Genomic DNA, 17,558 nt, shown 5'->3' on the forward strand with positions numbered 1-17,558 from the left:
TTAAAAATATAGTACCTAGGTCCCTTTTGTATTTGATTCCTCTATCGGAAATAAGCCAGCGGTGCGGTTCTCTCAAATCCACGGATGTTACGAATACTTTTTTTTAAACAAAAAATCATCGCTCCACCAATGTTTATCATAAGGTGGACACGTAACCAGAATCACGCTGCAAATCAAATATCTATGATATTGCTGGGAAAATCTCAGCTCTTCAGACTTGACCATCGCCGTTCAGTCTTCTATAGATTACACTCCGAAGAATGCTTCTTGGAAATACAGAACCTGACTCCGTCATCACCTTTTAATCCCAGCTCGTCTGGAACGGCACTGGAGTTTCAGCCCTTCTCCTTATATCCTCCCTAGACTGTTTAATATGGGTTAATTTCTATGGTTTATCATGAGGTGGGTGCGTACAATTCTGTATAAAAAATATATATCGAGTTAATAATCAGAAGTTCATTTACTAGTCTAACGTGGCTCCCTAGGGGCTCGTGGTAAATATATACTTTTAACTATATTTTATCGACTTACTATCTAAATAGTTTATTGTAATGGATAAGTAGTTAATATAGCTAATAAAAGTCGACGATAACATTGTAATTATGTCTTTCGTGCAAATTTACAAGTCAATTAATATTTAATCACCTAAAATTAGCTCGAAGACATGCTATAAAAATAAATTTTAATAGATAGTTTTAGATTATAATAGACAATCGCCACGGTTTAGTGGTTAAGGTGTTGGCTTCTATTAAATTACCACATAGCCTTAACGGGTAGACCCGTAGAGGATAGAATTCCCTTAACCTAAGTGGAGGAACAGACCAGTCAATGAAAGGCCGTCCCGAAAGTTCTATAGGCTGCTGTCGATTACTGAACTAATTGGTTTTAATAGCAGATTGCAGTTGTAGATTTTTCTATCTTCGTCGTCTGCTTTCAAACTTCATCTAACATCGGCCACTTCGATTTCGGATGCCGGATAAATAATTCTGAGGCCTAGACCTAAAAATGTTGTAGCTAGATAGTTGTTGTTGATAAATTTAGACCTACTTTTGTTTTACTTATATAAATAAAAGTCAAGTAAAATAATGTTATTTAACGAGTGTTATAGTTATGCTTAAATATCGCTTTTTAATGTAAATGTCTTTCTTGAGTATAAATAAACCTCTTCTGTCTTATCTTTTAGATTCATTATGAATAGCCTGTTTGTAACACTTCTTTTTCTTGCACTAAGCAGCTGGGGTGAGTTCTATTTTTATTATAAAAGAAAATTAGCTCTAATCAGTACTGTTTGAAATATTGTATACTTACGTTTTGTTAAGAGACTAATTATTTATTTGACGATTACTTTGCAATTAGCTGCGGTTTTAATATAAGTTTAGATGTATTTGAAATAATTAGATTTTCACCAGTTTAACGCCCTCAATTGTTTAGTGAGTGGTCATACAACTCACCATTTGTGGTTATGTTTAAAGGCAAAGTAATTGTTGTTAGTTTAACCTCTCATTATTCCTATACTAATTGTTTACATAACTTTACGACTGAGAAGTCTTTTTTCGTAATTAAGTAAACGATGTATCAAGTTATGTACTCAGGGTTTACCATTTATTGTTAAATAACGGGCACTGAACCGTTCTTTACACATTACTATGAAATTGACTAAAACTTTGTACAAGTTACCAGGGATTCTAGCGAGTAATTCTTGGAGATTCGTAAATACCAGTCAAATTACCTTTGGGATTAGTTGTAGTTGTTTAATTATGTATTATAATATCTAAAGCCGGTCAAAACATTTCATCAGTGTAATGTACTATTTCGTCTGTATAGTATTACTGAATTTTTAAGGGAAGCGCAGTATTATAGTCGTTCTTCTCACGATATAATAATAATTTATAGTTTTATTATATACATGTCGCAGCCAACTAGCTTAATTAGTCGTATAATTAACAGTATAGTATTTTAACTAAACGGCGCGGCTGCGACATATACACAGCGCATGCACATATCAACTCTCAAATACATACTCATACATTCATACATACTTTATGTCTTATACTATTTTTCTTTGATTAGTTGTAACACTAAAACAGAATAATTGTTATCCAGTTACCCATAATACAGGGGATCTCTATTTGTGGACTAGCGATAGATGTATTTTGAAAACCAAATTTCTGCCAAAAATAAAGTTTTCATTATAATATTAAAACAGGAGATGCCAGAACTAAAATCAGCGGGCGGATTGTGGGTGGTGATGACGCTACCGACGGCATAGCACCATATCAAATCTCTCTTCAAACCGATTTATTAGGAGATAATCTTCATATATGTGGAGGCTCCATTATACATGACCAATGGATTGTAACGGCAGCGCATTGTATTGACGAGTCAGTATATAGTTCAATTTTTAACATTTATTATACAAATGATATGAATAACAAACTTATATATACGTATGTCAGAGATTTTATAATAACACGATGTTATTACGAATTAAAGGCAAGTCAATCAATTTTATAGCGTATATAATTGTAAACTAATTATCATTATAAGTCTAGCAGAATTGTATTGCCATTTATTGTTCAAGCTAGTTTTAAAGCATAATCAAAATAAATATAACAACGGTAGCTTGGCCAGATGGCATCACAAGCACTGTCCGTTGCTACTCAGTTGTGGAGTCATATCTATCTAAAATATGTCTCTAAGAACAAAGAACAGGCACTTTCCCTAACATGTGGAAAATGGCTAAGGATCGACCCCTTTTTAGGATGGTGAGGCCACTCTTGTTAGCAACTATTATTATTTACTCGATTTTACCTTCGCCAAAACCTACGACAATAAAAAAATGTATACTGTCTACTAATCTTTTGGACTGAATATTTAGTAGAAGCAACTGATAACAAACATCAGGTTGATGTTGTTTATTGTGATTTTAGCAAAGCGTTTGACAGGGTTTTGCATTATTTTTTAAGCATTAAAAATAGAAGCTTATTTAAAATTAGGAGCACTTTTGAGATGGCTTAAACCTTACTAGTCAAATCGTAATTTTTATGTTGTGCACAATGATGGTTATCGATTTTGTTATTTCAATAATATCTCAAGTCCCACAAACACGTAAGATATAAGGCGGTATAACATCCGGGCCTCCGGCCGTTATTGGTTTGAGCCTGTGATTCAATATAAAAAAATATCTATTACTGACCACGATTGCTGAAATGTCGAGTGGAATCATGAAAATAATTCGCGCTTATAACTTAAGAAGTTTTATTAACATGTTTAGTACTGTACTAAACCAAATACAATTCAAAATAAAACGAAGAATTATTAAAGTACCTACTTTCAGAATTCCCACTGAAAATTTGACAATAGTCGTAGGAACGAATTCACTTTCTCGTGACGGTCAACGCTACGAACTTGAAAAGTGCATCTCACATGAAAACTACTCAAGGGAAACCGTGAAAAATGATATAGGCTTATGTAAAGTGTCTACCAACATCACTTTTGGAGAGAAAGTTCAACCAATAAAATTACCTTCAAGCGATGTCGAAGTCGGGAAAAAAGCTCTGCTTACGGGATGGGGATATACTGATTTTGTACGTACAGTTTTTAATACTTGAAGCGAATTAAATTCATCATACAAAAAAAACGATAAAGTTTAGGTTGTTTAATTTAAAACTTTAATTATCTTCGCCGTACATGAAATACTATCGCACTCTTTTAACTAAACTTCTCCTTATACGAATTTAAGCTAAAGTAGACTAATTTAGTTTTTATGAACTGGTTTATTAGTATAGCGGTTAATTAGTTCCGACTGTAAACGTCGATATGTGTCGAACAAAAATCTGTCACCTGCTTGCCAATAAAGAAAACAAATACTAGAATTTGTAGAGCAAAGCGAATAGTGGTTTAAAATTTAAATATTTACGTCACGTATATGCAGTGACCGTCGAATAATGACAGACTGGTCCAAATTGAGAGCGGTATATATTTAAATAATATGTTTTAAAAAAGCATATACTTTCAATCTACATAATTTTTTTATAACTTTTACTATAAACATTTGATTGTAACAGAACGCCAGGACAGTGCCTGATAAACTCCAAAAAGCCATACTAAAAACTCGAACTCTGAAGCAATGCAATCGAAACTTGAAAGCTTTCAAAAATATCCTACCAATTGATAAAAAGCAAGTTTGCGCATACGCTGGCAAAGGAACAGGAGGATGCCCAGTAAGTATATTATATATAAATTCAAAACAATAACGAATCTATAAATAAGACTTGATGGGTCTGTTGCTATAGTTACGGCATTTTTCCTTCCATCCATTTTCGGTTTATCTCGGTTCTAAATTAAGTATTTTTAGTAAAAAAAGAAAACTTAAAAAAGAAAGTCAGGGCCTTTGTTAAGATATTTTTTAAACCGTGTGATGTCGGAGCAATGGTGTTACTCTCAGCTGTCATTGTCAATGTTTCGACATATAACCATAAAAACTTGTTCTTTTTTTTCAACTTTTTGATTATTTTGAATTTGGGACACGTTTATTTTAAAAATGTCTTTCGACTGTGAGCCTTTTGACATATTTTTTAGAAATAGAAACTTCTCAGCAATAAAAATTTCGAAAATATACCGTGGACATTCCAGCAGGATTCTGTAGCTGGTCACAAGATACGAACTACCCAAGCCTGGCTTGATCCAACATTCCGAACTTTATAAGAGCTGAAGACTAGCCCAGCCCACAACTCTTCCAAATTATGGTCAGATTTAGAAGACATGGCCTACTGTAAACGCCATTGAGTCTCTTAAAAAATCTTTGGAGCAAGCAGTGCCAAAATTTCCCTTGGAAACGCTGCGTAAATCCATAGATTCGATAAAAGATAAAAACCAAAGGTGGCTATTTCGTATAGAATTTTTTAAATAATTTCGTCCTCAAAAAGCATTACTGTTCTCGCTTCGGGCGGAACTTCCTCAGTACTAGTTCCTTCCACTGGACGAATTTAACAAGTGCCTTCCGGCAGTCTAAGTGTTTATTGGTGGTGGCATCGCTTAATATCAGTATTTCCATTTGCCCCTTATTCTATATTAAAAAAAAAACTTTTCTTATACAATTTTACTTCGTAATTTTATGTATTTAATGTGACTTAAACTGTTTACAGGGCGACTCGGGAGGTCCATTGGTAATTAATGAAACATTAATAGGAGTGGTTTCGTTTGGAGTACCATGTGGTCAAGGTTATGATGATGTATTCACAAAAGTCTACGCTTACATAGACTGGATACATGGGGAAATGTGAAACTGGCATAGCCCAGAAGTATTAGTATTTAAGATGTTTTAAGTTGTACTAAACTTTGTAAATTACTGTGTAACAATAATACTGCGCATTGCAATTAGAGAGGCCAAAGAGAAAATGTGGAAAGATTTTCCATAAACTTTGGAGCTAGACCCATTGGGGTGGCCATACAGGCTAGTGATGACTAAGCTGCGCCCCTGGGCCTTACTGCTCATTACTACTCTAGAGCCGGTGTTTCTAGATACGATAGTCGCAGCGTTGTTCCCGGCTTATAGTTTAGAGTTCGCAACCAACATATTGCGATGGAGGGCACACTCTTACCGGATTGTTCAGGTTCTCACAGGTCATTGATGTTTCGGGGGATACCTTCACAGGATCTCCAGGAGGAAGGCCTCGCCTCATTTGCCACGAGTGTCTTTAGCAGAAGGCACAGCGCAACACACTTTAGAGGTTGGTCCGGTGAGGAGCTCTAAACGTAGCTCCCTAAACGCCACCTTCGGATAGGATCGCTTCCTGTCATAGTTATAGCTGTCGTGGAGGCTGACAGTGACGGCCCGTGGTACACTTTCAAAGCGTCGTAATACTTACAGAGAACGCAGGAAGGGTTCGGGAGTGTAACCCAGACAACGACCCTCTACGTAAAATTAAGGCCTGAGAGACATCGACGCGATTACGCACGCACTACACTGTGACTTTTTCACCTGATTAGGTAACTCAGAAGCTGGGCTCGCTGTAGCGCAGCAGACGCTCTTAACGGAGACGAATTTTATTTTTTATTGAATTTGCATTTCCCTACGAGAGATTATTCTATTCTATTCTGAGCCTTCCAAACTGAGACTTTTATTTCATCGGTAAATAAATTTCTGGCCACTGTTTCTTGCAAGTTGCCTTTAAAGAAAACTTATGTTGCAGCACAAAAGTGCAAAGCCAAGTAGATAATAAATATTATGTAAATGAAAACTAAAAAATATATATATTATTCATAATATATTTAAATTGACATCAACAACAATATTTCATTAAAAAAAATATTAATTATCTGTAGCATTCCTGTTTGAATTTATGTTAATGTTTAAAAAACTCATAATTTTAAACTAATAGGTAAAAAATGTGTCTTTGTTATTGTGTTGGCACCTCATGGTTTCTCTAAATGCGCAAGGACATAATTGAACCATCATATTGAAGATGAGAAATTCTCTTGTTGATTACAATTTACAATGGTGAACTTGGGCTCACATCTCTGTATCCTCGATATAGATATAGGCTAGTAAGTGATCAGCCTTGTGTGCGTGACTATTATAAATGAATATGTTTTTGTAAAAATAAATCATATTAATAAATCAAATGGTGCATATAGTAGCACCTTGATACCACTAGTGATTAGACTATGTCCAGTGCTACTTTTCATACCAAAAATATCTGCTTTTGAAAAAAACCCTCACTTGAGTTATGTAATTTTAGTTACTAATTAGAAGCGTAAACAAAATGTTTTTACCGCACTAATAAATGGTATTTTAACAAAGTCGTTTCCGATATGAACCCTTAGATAGGCCAAGTTTGTTTTTGTTAGCGTCGCAACCCCACTACCCGTAATTTTGTGCTAGTTATAAGCTGATATTTTTAACCATTAAAGTCAGTTATGTTGCTACTGTTACTGTTACCCAGCTTCAAACAAAAAGTTTTATTTAAACTCCATACAACAACCGCCACCGAACTTAATTCTTGTTTTGAACAAATTGTATAGAATTTTAGAATTGTCTTAATTTTTTTATAGCAATCATTGGTTTAATTGTTTTTGTAAGAGAAGTCAGTACTGTTAATTACAAAGGGCTAATTAATTTATAATTGGGAACTGGTAAATTGATGTGAAATGTGTGCTTGTTATTCATTTATTTTAATTTTAGTTAATTATTATTTTAATTGTATAAGTACCGCCTTTACATTTAATGACGTCATTTAGCTTGTACATACTGTTACAATATATGATTTATTTTGTGAAGCTATATTTGGCAATAGTAAGATGAATTCCTGAATCCACTTGTGTCATATGGTCCCGTCATGAAAGCTATTATAAGGTAATGATTGAAAATAAGTTATATACTATATTAGTATTTATAATAATTTGGTTGCTAGTTTAAATGTAGCATTCAAATTTCTACCTAGAATAATTTCCAACATTAGAAGACGATTAGAAAAGACGGCTACGATACGTAGGTGCTCCTTTGCGATGTACTTTTTTAATCGAATTTAAACAAGTTTGGGTATCAAGAAAATTTTATATTTAATAAAATATACTTTTATTTCGAATGATATTTATTTAGATCAGATGTTACAATATTTTCACTTAATTTTGCTCTGAATCCAATTGTAGTTACCATGAACTGAAGAAAATACATCCGGATAGTCTTTGGCGCAGGGAACTCCCCAGGACACGACTCCTATTTGAATAAATTTGTTGCCCTCTTCAACAACGAGGGGCCCACCCGAATCACCCTGCGACAGAAATTTAATAAGACAACAGTATAACAACAAGCATCACCTAGATAGAACTAGAATATGTCGCTGATTATACGATCTAAAAAATCCCGATCCTTCTTCTTCACGCTCTTTTAATATCAGAAATATCATTTGTGAATAACCATTCCTACCATTAATGGCAATATATTTTTTTTAATTACGTTGATATACATAATATTATCAAAAAACAATATTTTTGAAATTCATATTTGATATCTTTTACTTTTGCTTGCTTATTTACTTATGAAAAGTTTCTAAATCCAGTCGGTGAAACGTCTCCATGGAGTGGCTGTAATGACCACCGAGTCATTTTTCATCTCAGTTTTATTGTTCTTTACTTACATGGCATGTGCCTTTGTGGTTCGGGCGTCTAGCGCAGAGTTGTCCATCATTCAAGGGTAAATAATCCTGATACGGCCTGCCTACCAATTGACGAGTGCAAACGTTATTTTGTTCAGTTTGGAAATACAACATTTGAAGATTGTTCGGCATAATGCTCTTTTCCTGTATGATTAATCGAAATGTATTATTATTAAGGAAAAAAATTATACATGCTCTGCAAAAGGTCATTTTGAATAAATTTTTACTATTAAAAATAAATTTGATATATTGTTATGAACACGGGTGGATCGAAATGTTTTCTATGATTTCTATTATGTATTATATAGTCTAAAATCGAGGGTCGTTTTCCGATGGCTGACATGGCCACTGTGATGATTGAATTTTCAGGTTGTTTCAGAGTCAACGTCGTTATCTCCAAAAGTTCTCGGGAAACATGTATTTAGGCGTTTTCAGGTCTATAATCAGTTTGTATGAAGGAATATTTTAGAGTGTCCTTTCAAGGTGTCGGACAAAGACGTGTGTGACATGAAATTCTGCGTTAAAGATGGAACTACTCAGAACGCTTTTACCCAGAAAGCTCTCGAATATCGTTCATGATTATTACCAGTGATATATAATTGGGCCAAAATGCAAGCCAAGTTCGCCAAAACAGCCCGAGCTGATCTGGAAAGGCCCTTATGGCGAAAAGTGTGCGAAAACGTTTATATACGTTTATTAGTATAATTTGCCGCGAAATTTGTGTATTTACAGTGCAATTAAATTCCTCGTGATTTATCCATTCGTAATAATGAATACAGTTTATATTCCGATCCCGAGAGATAAACATCGAAGAGTTAACCAAGTGTGTTACTTCGGCGTGTTCGATCCGATCCCTAAGCTCGAAACAATGTGTGTAAAAAGGCAATATTTATTTTCTTTTTAACCGGCGATTTCGGGAGAAATAATAGTTGTCTCTTGGTGAAAGAATATAACAAAACTAATATACTCACCAGGTTTACTTTTCCCCAACCGGTCAAAGGACATTTCTATCCAACGGGTACCGTTTGTTTGAACAACTCGACTGGTTGAACATTGTTGTTGTATTGGAATTGCCTTCGATTTGTAGGACGCCTACGTCATTCTTCCCTGATACCATCGAAAATTTCTCATGAAGCACCAATGAATGATGACTGCCAACGACTATAGACGACTCGTTTCCTATAAGTTATTTAAAGTATATTAATAACACAATAAAGTTCTTCGTTCCTCATGAAATGATAGCTTTACACATGTAAATTATTAAAATAGATGTAAATGAAAACGGCGTTATCTTCATCTGACACACCACGACTCGGTGTGAGCAAGGAAGGAGGTGAACTTTTATATTTTAGCTTTGCTATACAATGAAATAAAATATATATAGGAATGAAAAATTTTACTCACTCAACAATGCAATGCGCGGCGGTTAAGACGTACTGTTGATTTATAATAGACCCTTCGCAAGCAGAATGGCAGAGGGAGATTTACCTTACCGAATATCTCGGGCTGATGACGACAGCATTTATATTTATATAATACCAGACTGTTTTGTGTCAAGGCAACACTCATAGAGCAATGCCTGTCGTCTTTAAATTTTCTTAACAATGTTGTTAGAAAGTTGTATTTAGCTCTTTTTGTATTTGATTTCGAAATAAAAAAATAATATAAAATTAGAATTATGATCCTGCATTAACTTAAATGAAAAAAATCTAAATATTTGACGACTATAGGTTTCCTGGGGGACAAGAAGCTGTGGTCACAGCCTAGTGTGATGTCAATACTAGAGTCTACTCTTTCGTTAATTGAATAAAAGATACGCTGAACAAGAATTAAAATAAATAAAATATTTACATTGAGTATAAATATTGCATATTTATTTTAGTTCCCCTATATAGTTCCCAGCATATTTAGCTGCTGCTAATTTATAAGTATTCAACCTATATCGATATACAAACTAACATTACTTCCACGAAAATAAATCAAGTTCAAAAGCGCAGTTCGCGACGCCTTCATCATCATATTCTACCTAAGTATAGAACCAATTACTGTAAAAAAAACATGAAGTGCTGGGGTATAATAAACTTCCAAAATATAAAAAGTGTAGACAGCCTCTTCAGTGATCCCAGTTCTCTAAATGAAATTCCACCCAAGTTCTACTAATCCATCCTTGAAGCTTTTCAATGACCCACGACGGGATAAATTGTATGTTTAGTATAAAAGTTCTCATGTAAGTGACTATTGCCTGTTATGAGAATAAATGTCTTTAAACCGGACCGGATTTTTGTGAAGACAATTTACAAACTACAATTGAATTTTAATTCGTAATTATGTTATAAGCTAAGAGAAGAAACAAATGTTTAAAAATATGAGTAGTTTCATCAATATCAATAACTTCCGCACATTAAAAAAAAAAGATAGACTAAATCTAGTTACATTGAAGCCCAAGAAGACAAAAGGTTCGACCAAAACGAAACTTTGACTACTCCTCTTTTCGATGACAGTTTTCACATGGAATACTCTTCTTACGTCTAGGAGCTATTCAGTAAAAGCTGTTTCAACTGGAACTGTTATTCAATGAAGAACGGTTCGAATCCTCGACGATCTATCTCTTTCCAAGCGGCTTGATCCTGGGCGTAGAGATGTCATGTCACGGTCACTATGTAGCTTCATGTTACCATGTAGAGTGTTCAGTGGAGTTGTGGGGATCACCACCTGCAGCGGAGTTTCATCATCGGACGTCAAAGTCAAAAATCATTTATTCATATAGGTAACACAATGTACACTTATGAAAGTCAAATAAGAAATATAATAATTTTACATTTACCGCCAATTCTCAACCAAGGGCTTAGAACGGAAGAAAAGAACTGGCAATAATCTCTCTCTGTTTTTAATCGCCAAGTTTTTTTTGTTTTACACATCGTTTGTAAGGAGCTGCAACACCATCTTCTACATGACATCTTAAGTAATAAATAATAATTAAATAAACAACGCACTCGCGAGACCTCTGGCATTGAGAGCGTCCATGGGCGGCAGTATCACTTAATATTAAAAAAAACTGACCTGTCCTAAACAAAAATAACATAAATGTTACTTATTGTTTTCTACCAAAACATTATTTAAATCAAAAGTTAAGTGCCTATTAACCGTTGCAATGATGGCCTTGGAGTGGTTTCTTGAAAAGCCATGCTTTTGTAAATTGATCTCTAGAATTGGTCAATATCTCAAGGTAAGTTACGTAGCTTACACTATAGCGCCTCAAACTATCGCGCCGGTTCTATGTAACTTTGGATAGTATTAATACGGGTCCCGATGTTTTGTATGCAATTTAGATGTAGTTCACTTAATAATTAAGAGAGTATGTGTTTTTTTATTATTATTACAAACAGAAGGCATTATTATAAACAAATATATCAATAAATAGAAAATGTCACTGAAAGCATCAGCCGTTCTTTGATGTGACGACTGTATTGATGTGAATGTCCGATATTGTGAAATGCTGGAATTTGATGTGTGTTACTGAATGTTATTTCATTAATTGTTGTAGTTGATGCTGATGGTGTTTAACCTTGTTGAAGTGGCGTGTAGACGCCAACTTCATTCATTGGGCTAGGATAGCGAGCTCCACGTGTGTTGTGTCGTGTTGGAGATCAACGTTCGTCACGTAGAGGGGCACATCAGGGATTATGTTTTGAAAATGGGGCCAGCGCGTGGGATGGCCTGGTTCCCGCAGCACGTGCACACAGGCATTATAATTGAAAGCTGTCAGCGGTGGCATTACCACGTAGATGAATGTTTGAGCGGGGTTCAGCACTCTCGGAGGCTAAAAGTCCTTCTGCTGCTCGGGGTAGTGTCTAAGAGTACCATATCGTACCATACTCCTCTGGTACATAAGGACGTATTACGTACGCTCAACTTTGGCTACCCTGAGGACATGCTCCTCAAGTAGAAGGAAGGTGAGATCTCCGCTGCCTTCGGAGTGAAGGTAGGATTTCAGGCCATTGTGCTGTTCGAAGAAGAACGCTTCAAGAATATATTGACCAGATAGTGTCGTAATATTTAATTCCTTAAACTCATTCCTTACCGACTCCCTTGGGGAAACACAACAAATCCCCCGACGACCGCTTCAGAAGCACAAATATGGATTAAATCTCTGCAGCAGCACCCCATAGTAGAATACCGTACAACATAACGCTGTGACAGAACTGGCATCGAAAAAGGTGGTCAAAGAAAAGATTTTATCTCGGGAGGAAAGCTAACGCCTAGAATCATTATAAGGACTGTATTGCAGCCAATGGAGACCACTTTGAATAAGGTTGTTATATTTTAATTCGTTATATATTTATGTATTTAACTAATACACTGTAAAATTAATAAATAACAAAATAAAGGAACTTAATATTATGCGAAATGTTCGAAACTATTAAATTCGATCCAATTAGGTATTACTAATGAAAGTAAAAAAAACTTGTTAAAAGAAAGTAATTACGTAATCAGATCTTTATTGAAAACTAATTAAAATAATACTTATTTGCTAATATCAAAAACAGATATAGAGATCAGATATACCGAATTTATTTATATATATATATATATATTAATATCACAAAAATATAAAATAAAAATGTGTGCGTGTACACTAGTAATCATTTTTTTTCACAGTCGTAAGAAGTGAAACTTCTTGATGAAAATGATCTACTATATGCAGCTTTACAGAAATTGGTTAAATAAAGTTAAATATTACTACTTCTAAGATTATTACAGAATGTCATTAATTGTAATAGAATTACTACTATCGTTATTATATATTTTTGTTATTAATGGCTTCGAATCTCTTCGAATCAATCGTGGTAGGGACAAGAACAAGATGGCGCGTAACCGAAAAATGTGACGGTATTTTTTTTCCAACACCGATAAAGAAGTTTCACTTTAATAACCAAATAAACTTTATTAATTAATCTAAGTACAATACAATCTAACTCGTGAATATAAGGAAAAAGTTATTCCGTTACGACGTTACTACACACTATATCGTATCCCGGTTTTCTTAGTTCGGTCATTATCGCGAAAGAAATATTAAGTATAGGCGATTTTTTTGAATTCTAATTGTGAAATAATTTCTAAATTTGGCACAGTACTGTTTAATTGTTTATTTGTTTTGATGGACAAAATATAAATTTTATTTCGAACCTAATTAAACTTTTGTATGATAAATTTAGAATAATGTCATAATTCTGAATCTCTTTTACAATACGTCCTCGAAGTTATACCTAACTCCCTGCTAACTAACTGTTTTTCTTTAACGTCGATATGACAACAATTATACATATTATTGTTAAGTTAAAAAACTAGTTTTCTTAACAAATAAATTTCATTTCACAGTGAACACTTCCTTAGTCAAAGAAAATTCAATTAACTTATCGTCTCTTCAGAAAAGAAGGCTACTTTGCGAGGCGGCGAGGTTAAAAATAGTATAATTAAAGATTTGTCTTTCCCAGGCATATCAATTAAATTTTATCATTATTTGTATAGCAACAGAACTGAAAACCTTTAAGGACTCAGAAATTGATTCTGGCGACGGGTCCGGTCGTGTCGTGGGTGGTTCAGATGCGCCAGACGGTGCTGCTCCGTACCAAATATCTCTGCAGCTAACAAACTACAACAACTTTCACACCTGTGGAGGTGCCATAATTGCTGATAGATGGGTCCTCACTGCTGCGCATTGTCTCAAAAAGTAAGTGGTATTTTACTGTGGTTAGCCCTTGATTCTTATTCAATCGCTTCGTAAAATGACTGCATTTCGGTATTTTATACTCCACGTAATTTAGAACGCTATTATTAATGTGTATCATATGTTGATAGTATAGTCTCAAGTAGGTCTTTTCATGCAAAAGTTATGGTATTCTATATTATTAGCGATATACGTTGCGTTGCTTATTAAGCACCACGACCTCAACGTACATTGTCTACCGTACCTCTGTGTCTGAATAATAATGTGTCTAATAATCAAAATTTTAGTAAATCTCCAAGTGATATGGTCATTTTGGCGGGAACAAACTCAATCACTGAGGGAGGCACTAGATACAAAATTGACAGAATCTTAATACATCCAAAATACACCTTGGAGAGAAAGAATGACATTGCTTTGTTGAGAACTGCTGAGAAGATTACATTTACAGACAAAGTTAAATCCATTGAAGTAGCAATCGAGAACCCCAAACCAGAAGAAAAGTGTAAATTAGCTAGATGGGGATTCACTACCGTAAGCAAAATTAATGTATTAACCACTCCTGAGTATTGGAAAAACAACGTTCTTGTTATATTTAAAAAAGCTTTGGCTATAGGGATCAGTAAACATAATGATCTTAACGTTAACAGTTTTTATATAACACGAGAAAATCCTGTTTATTTAAATTTCCCTGTATAAAAGTGTCAAATAAATAAAATTATTATTATTTATCAAACAATTATTTTTATAGAAAGTAGTATTGGGATAACAGCTCTTCATAAATGCTAGTCCAATATTTAACATAAAATATCAGTCAGTGTGTTGTGATATCTGTTGTAATTGGAGAATGTGTTGGCTTTTGTAATTGCAACTACAAGTTTATTCTGCAACTGTTAAGTACATTCTGCGGCGCGAGATCTTTCATCGCAGAGGAATATTTTTCTATTATAAATTGTGATTCTGGGAATTTAGAAGTGAGACAGTTTGCAAGTTCTTTTCATTTTAAGATTTCTGTTTTGAAATATATAGTGTCAGTTTCATATTTTAATTGAACATCTGCTACTTCAATTAAATGCAAGTTTATATGTATTTATAATTTTAATATATTTTCTTATTTTGTTTTTACCTAAACTTTTTACATTATTTGTTGGTTTAGATCATTAATCGACAATGATTTAATTATATTAAACATTTTTTATATATGTATGTGTATGTTTTACACTTTGTCAGAATGACTCAAGATTCATAATACATATTTGAGCTGTGTGTGAATAGCTGTTTTTCAAGAGTTATGATAAATTCATACTCGTTGCCATAACTATCAAATTTATTGTATGACTTTAGGAGCATAGAGAGAAATAGCAAGGAAGTTTAGTTTTTGTGCTTCTTGTTGCTTGTGGTTTTGTGTTTTTTATGTAATAGGAGGCAAACGGGCAGGAGGCTCACCTGATGTTAAGTGATACCGCCGCCCATGGATACTCACATAGCCAGAAGACACGTAAGTGGGCCGCCGGCCTTTCAAGAATTGGTACGCTCTTTTCTTGAAGGACCCTAAGTCGAATTGGTTCGGAAATACTTCAGTGGGCAGCTGGTTGTGTGTGAAATGTTTGCAGTGTTTATTACTGATAACTATCTAGTTTTACTTACCTACTTGAAAGCTAAATACACACACACAATGAGCTTAGTAGGTAGTCGTACGATAAGTTATCAGCGTATTTATATAAAACCACTTTATAGCAAAACAAGAGGAACACTCCTGACAAATTACAAATGTTGGACGTGAAAGTTTTAACGGAGAAAGAATGTAAAACTGATTATTTGCGACACTTTGAAAAGACTAACTCCTAACCAGATCTGTACTTATAACAAGGTCAAAGAAGGTGCTTGACAAGTAAGTAATTGTTATAGTCTTCTTCGTCAACGAAAGTCTGTCTGGCCTTAATTTGCAAACTTTAACAGTACATTTATGAAAATATTGGGTCCGCACCTAGAAGAATAGGAATGTAGCAAATTTTAAATACTATTTTCACTACAACATTACTCGTAAGTAAATAATTATACCAATAATAAGGCTTAACAAAATTCCTAGTGTCCTCGAACCGAAATTGCAAACATTACAAAAATAAACTAATTCACATTTAAAAAACTGACTACAGTTTTTTCCACTAGGAAGGTATGTGTGCCGTAAGGAAGACAACTAACTAAACATGATTTCAGGGTGATTCTGGTGCATCATTAGTGTGCAACAATAACACAACTTGTGGTGTTTCCTCCTGGAACATTCCGTGTGCTAGAGGCGAACCTGATGTCTACACGAGAACCAGCCATAGCCAGCCAAATATGCCACTTGGGTTAGGGAAACCATGGAAGTTAATAAGCCTTAACTATACCCTTGGAGATGGCAGCGAAGACGCTACAGAATACTTGCGTTTTTTTAATTAATAAAAATAACAAAGGCCAAATGGTTATGTTTTTATTTAATTAATTCCTTACGTTACATAGGCTAGTGGTTCGTTTGGATATAGCAAAAACCTTCGATCGGGTGTGGCATAGAACGCTTCTCTCAAAGCTAATATATGCGTGAGAAATCATGTGACCGGATTTACAGTTTTCTGGCCTATCGGAGCATCAAGGTAATCGTCGACGGAGCATGTTCCGACCCTTAATCCGTGAACTGTAATTTATCCGCATTTAATGAAATGCCGACGACAGCACTGGGGATACATTGGCCGTGCAGGTATTTCTCGGGCAGTAGTCAATAAGTACCGGAACAAACTTGTGTCTGAAGTCAAACCTCTACTACGTGAAGTTTTGGACTCAGGTTGAATAAATCTAGTCCAAATAAACCTTAAGAGGACACTACTCCTCTATTTGAAGACACTCTATAAATCCACAACTAGCATCGGAATACTGGGCGTTGATATTTCAAATGACGTTAAGTTTCGCAGTCATTTCAAGATAAAGGCTCAAATTAGCCTCCGAGAAGCTTGGTGGGTTCAGCGAAACAAGACGGTACTTCACTCGGGCCATGGCTTGCAACTGAGGAGTACTGTTCTCACCTCTGGGTGGGAGCTTGTGAGCATGACCGTCTTCAACGAACAGTCACTAAACATCGGGTGAGCCTCCTATCCGTTTTGTCGAGGAACACTAGTTTAAGCAAAAACCGAGCTTGTTTGATGGTCTAAAGTGGCAGCCCCACTATCAGACTTGAAAGACACAGCGGGTTAATGTCCTGCTTGCCTAAAAAATCAACAACAATTCAAGAAACCAAAACTGTAAGAAACCGTACCGATCATTTATCGACGAACTTTGGCATTAAATCCCGGACACAAATTGCTCTTTGGAATGTAAAAACGCTTAGCAATGAGCAATGAGTGATATTGGTGAACTGAGAACGTCCAAAGGCCTAACTCTTCTATAATCCGGGAAGGAAAATGTTGGATGAGGATGACTACCTTGAATATGGCGTCGCTTTTCTCCTCTCTGACTCCGCAAAGAGAAGTCTTTTTGACTGGAAACCAATCTCAGACAGAATCATTTAGGCCCGTTTCAACTTAAGAAGATCCCGGAAGATCTCCATGGTGCTGTGTTACGCTCCCACCAACACGTCTGCAGTAGACACCAAGGATGACTTTTACAACGCTCTAAATGCCACATTAAAGGTATTAAGAAAC

General features: G+C 35.0%; 2 protein-coding genes across 2 annotated transcripts; both read left to right on the forward strand.

Moving 5' to 3' along the window:
• The first annotated feature begins 1,190 nt into the window (after positions 1–1,190).
• Positions 1,191–7,589, forward strand: LOC123720693 (chymotrypsin-2-like). Its single transcript, XM_045677406.1, has 5 exons — positions 1,191–1,239; positions 2,207–2,381; positions 3,338–3,587; positions 4,068–4,223; positions 5,148–7,589. The coding sequence occupies exons 1-5, from the start codon at positions 1,191–1,193 to the stop codon at positions 5,283–5,285; spliced, it is 768 nt and encodes a 255-aa protein (XP_045533362.1). The 3' UTR covers positions 5,286–7,589.
• A 3,724-nt stretch (positions 7,590–11,313) lies between these two features.
• On the forward strand, positions 11,314–14,358 carry LOC123720703 (chymotrypsin-1-like; the record flags this gene model as incomplete). The annotated part of the gene is made up of 3 exons (XM_045677418.1): positions 11,314–11,385; positions 13,640–13,890; positions 14,175–14,358. Coding segments are annotated over exons 1-3 (507 nt in total), but the record flags the coding sequence as incomplete, so codon positions are not given.
• Between the last annotated feature and the right edge of the window lie 3,200 nt (positions 14,359–17,558).

The sequence above is a fragment of the Pieris brassicae genome, chromosome 1, assembly GCF_905147105.1.
Source record: "Pieris brassicae chromosome 1, ilPieBrab1.1, whole genome shotgun sequence".
Classification (NCBI taxonomy): Eukaryota; Metazoa; Arthropoda; class Insecta; order Lepidoptera; family Pieridae; genus Pieris; species Pieris brassicae.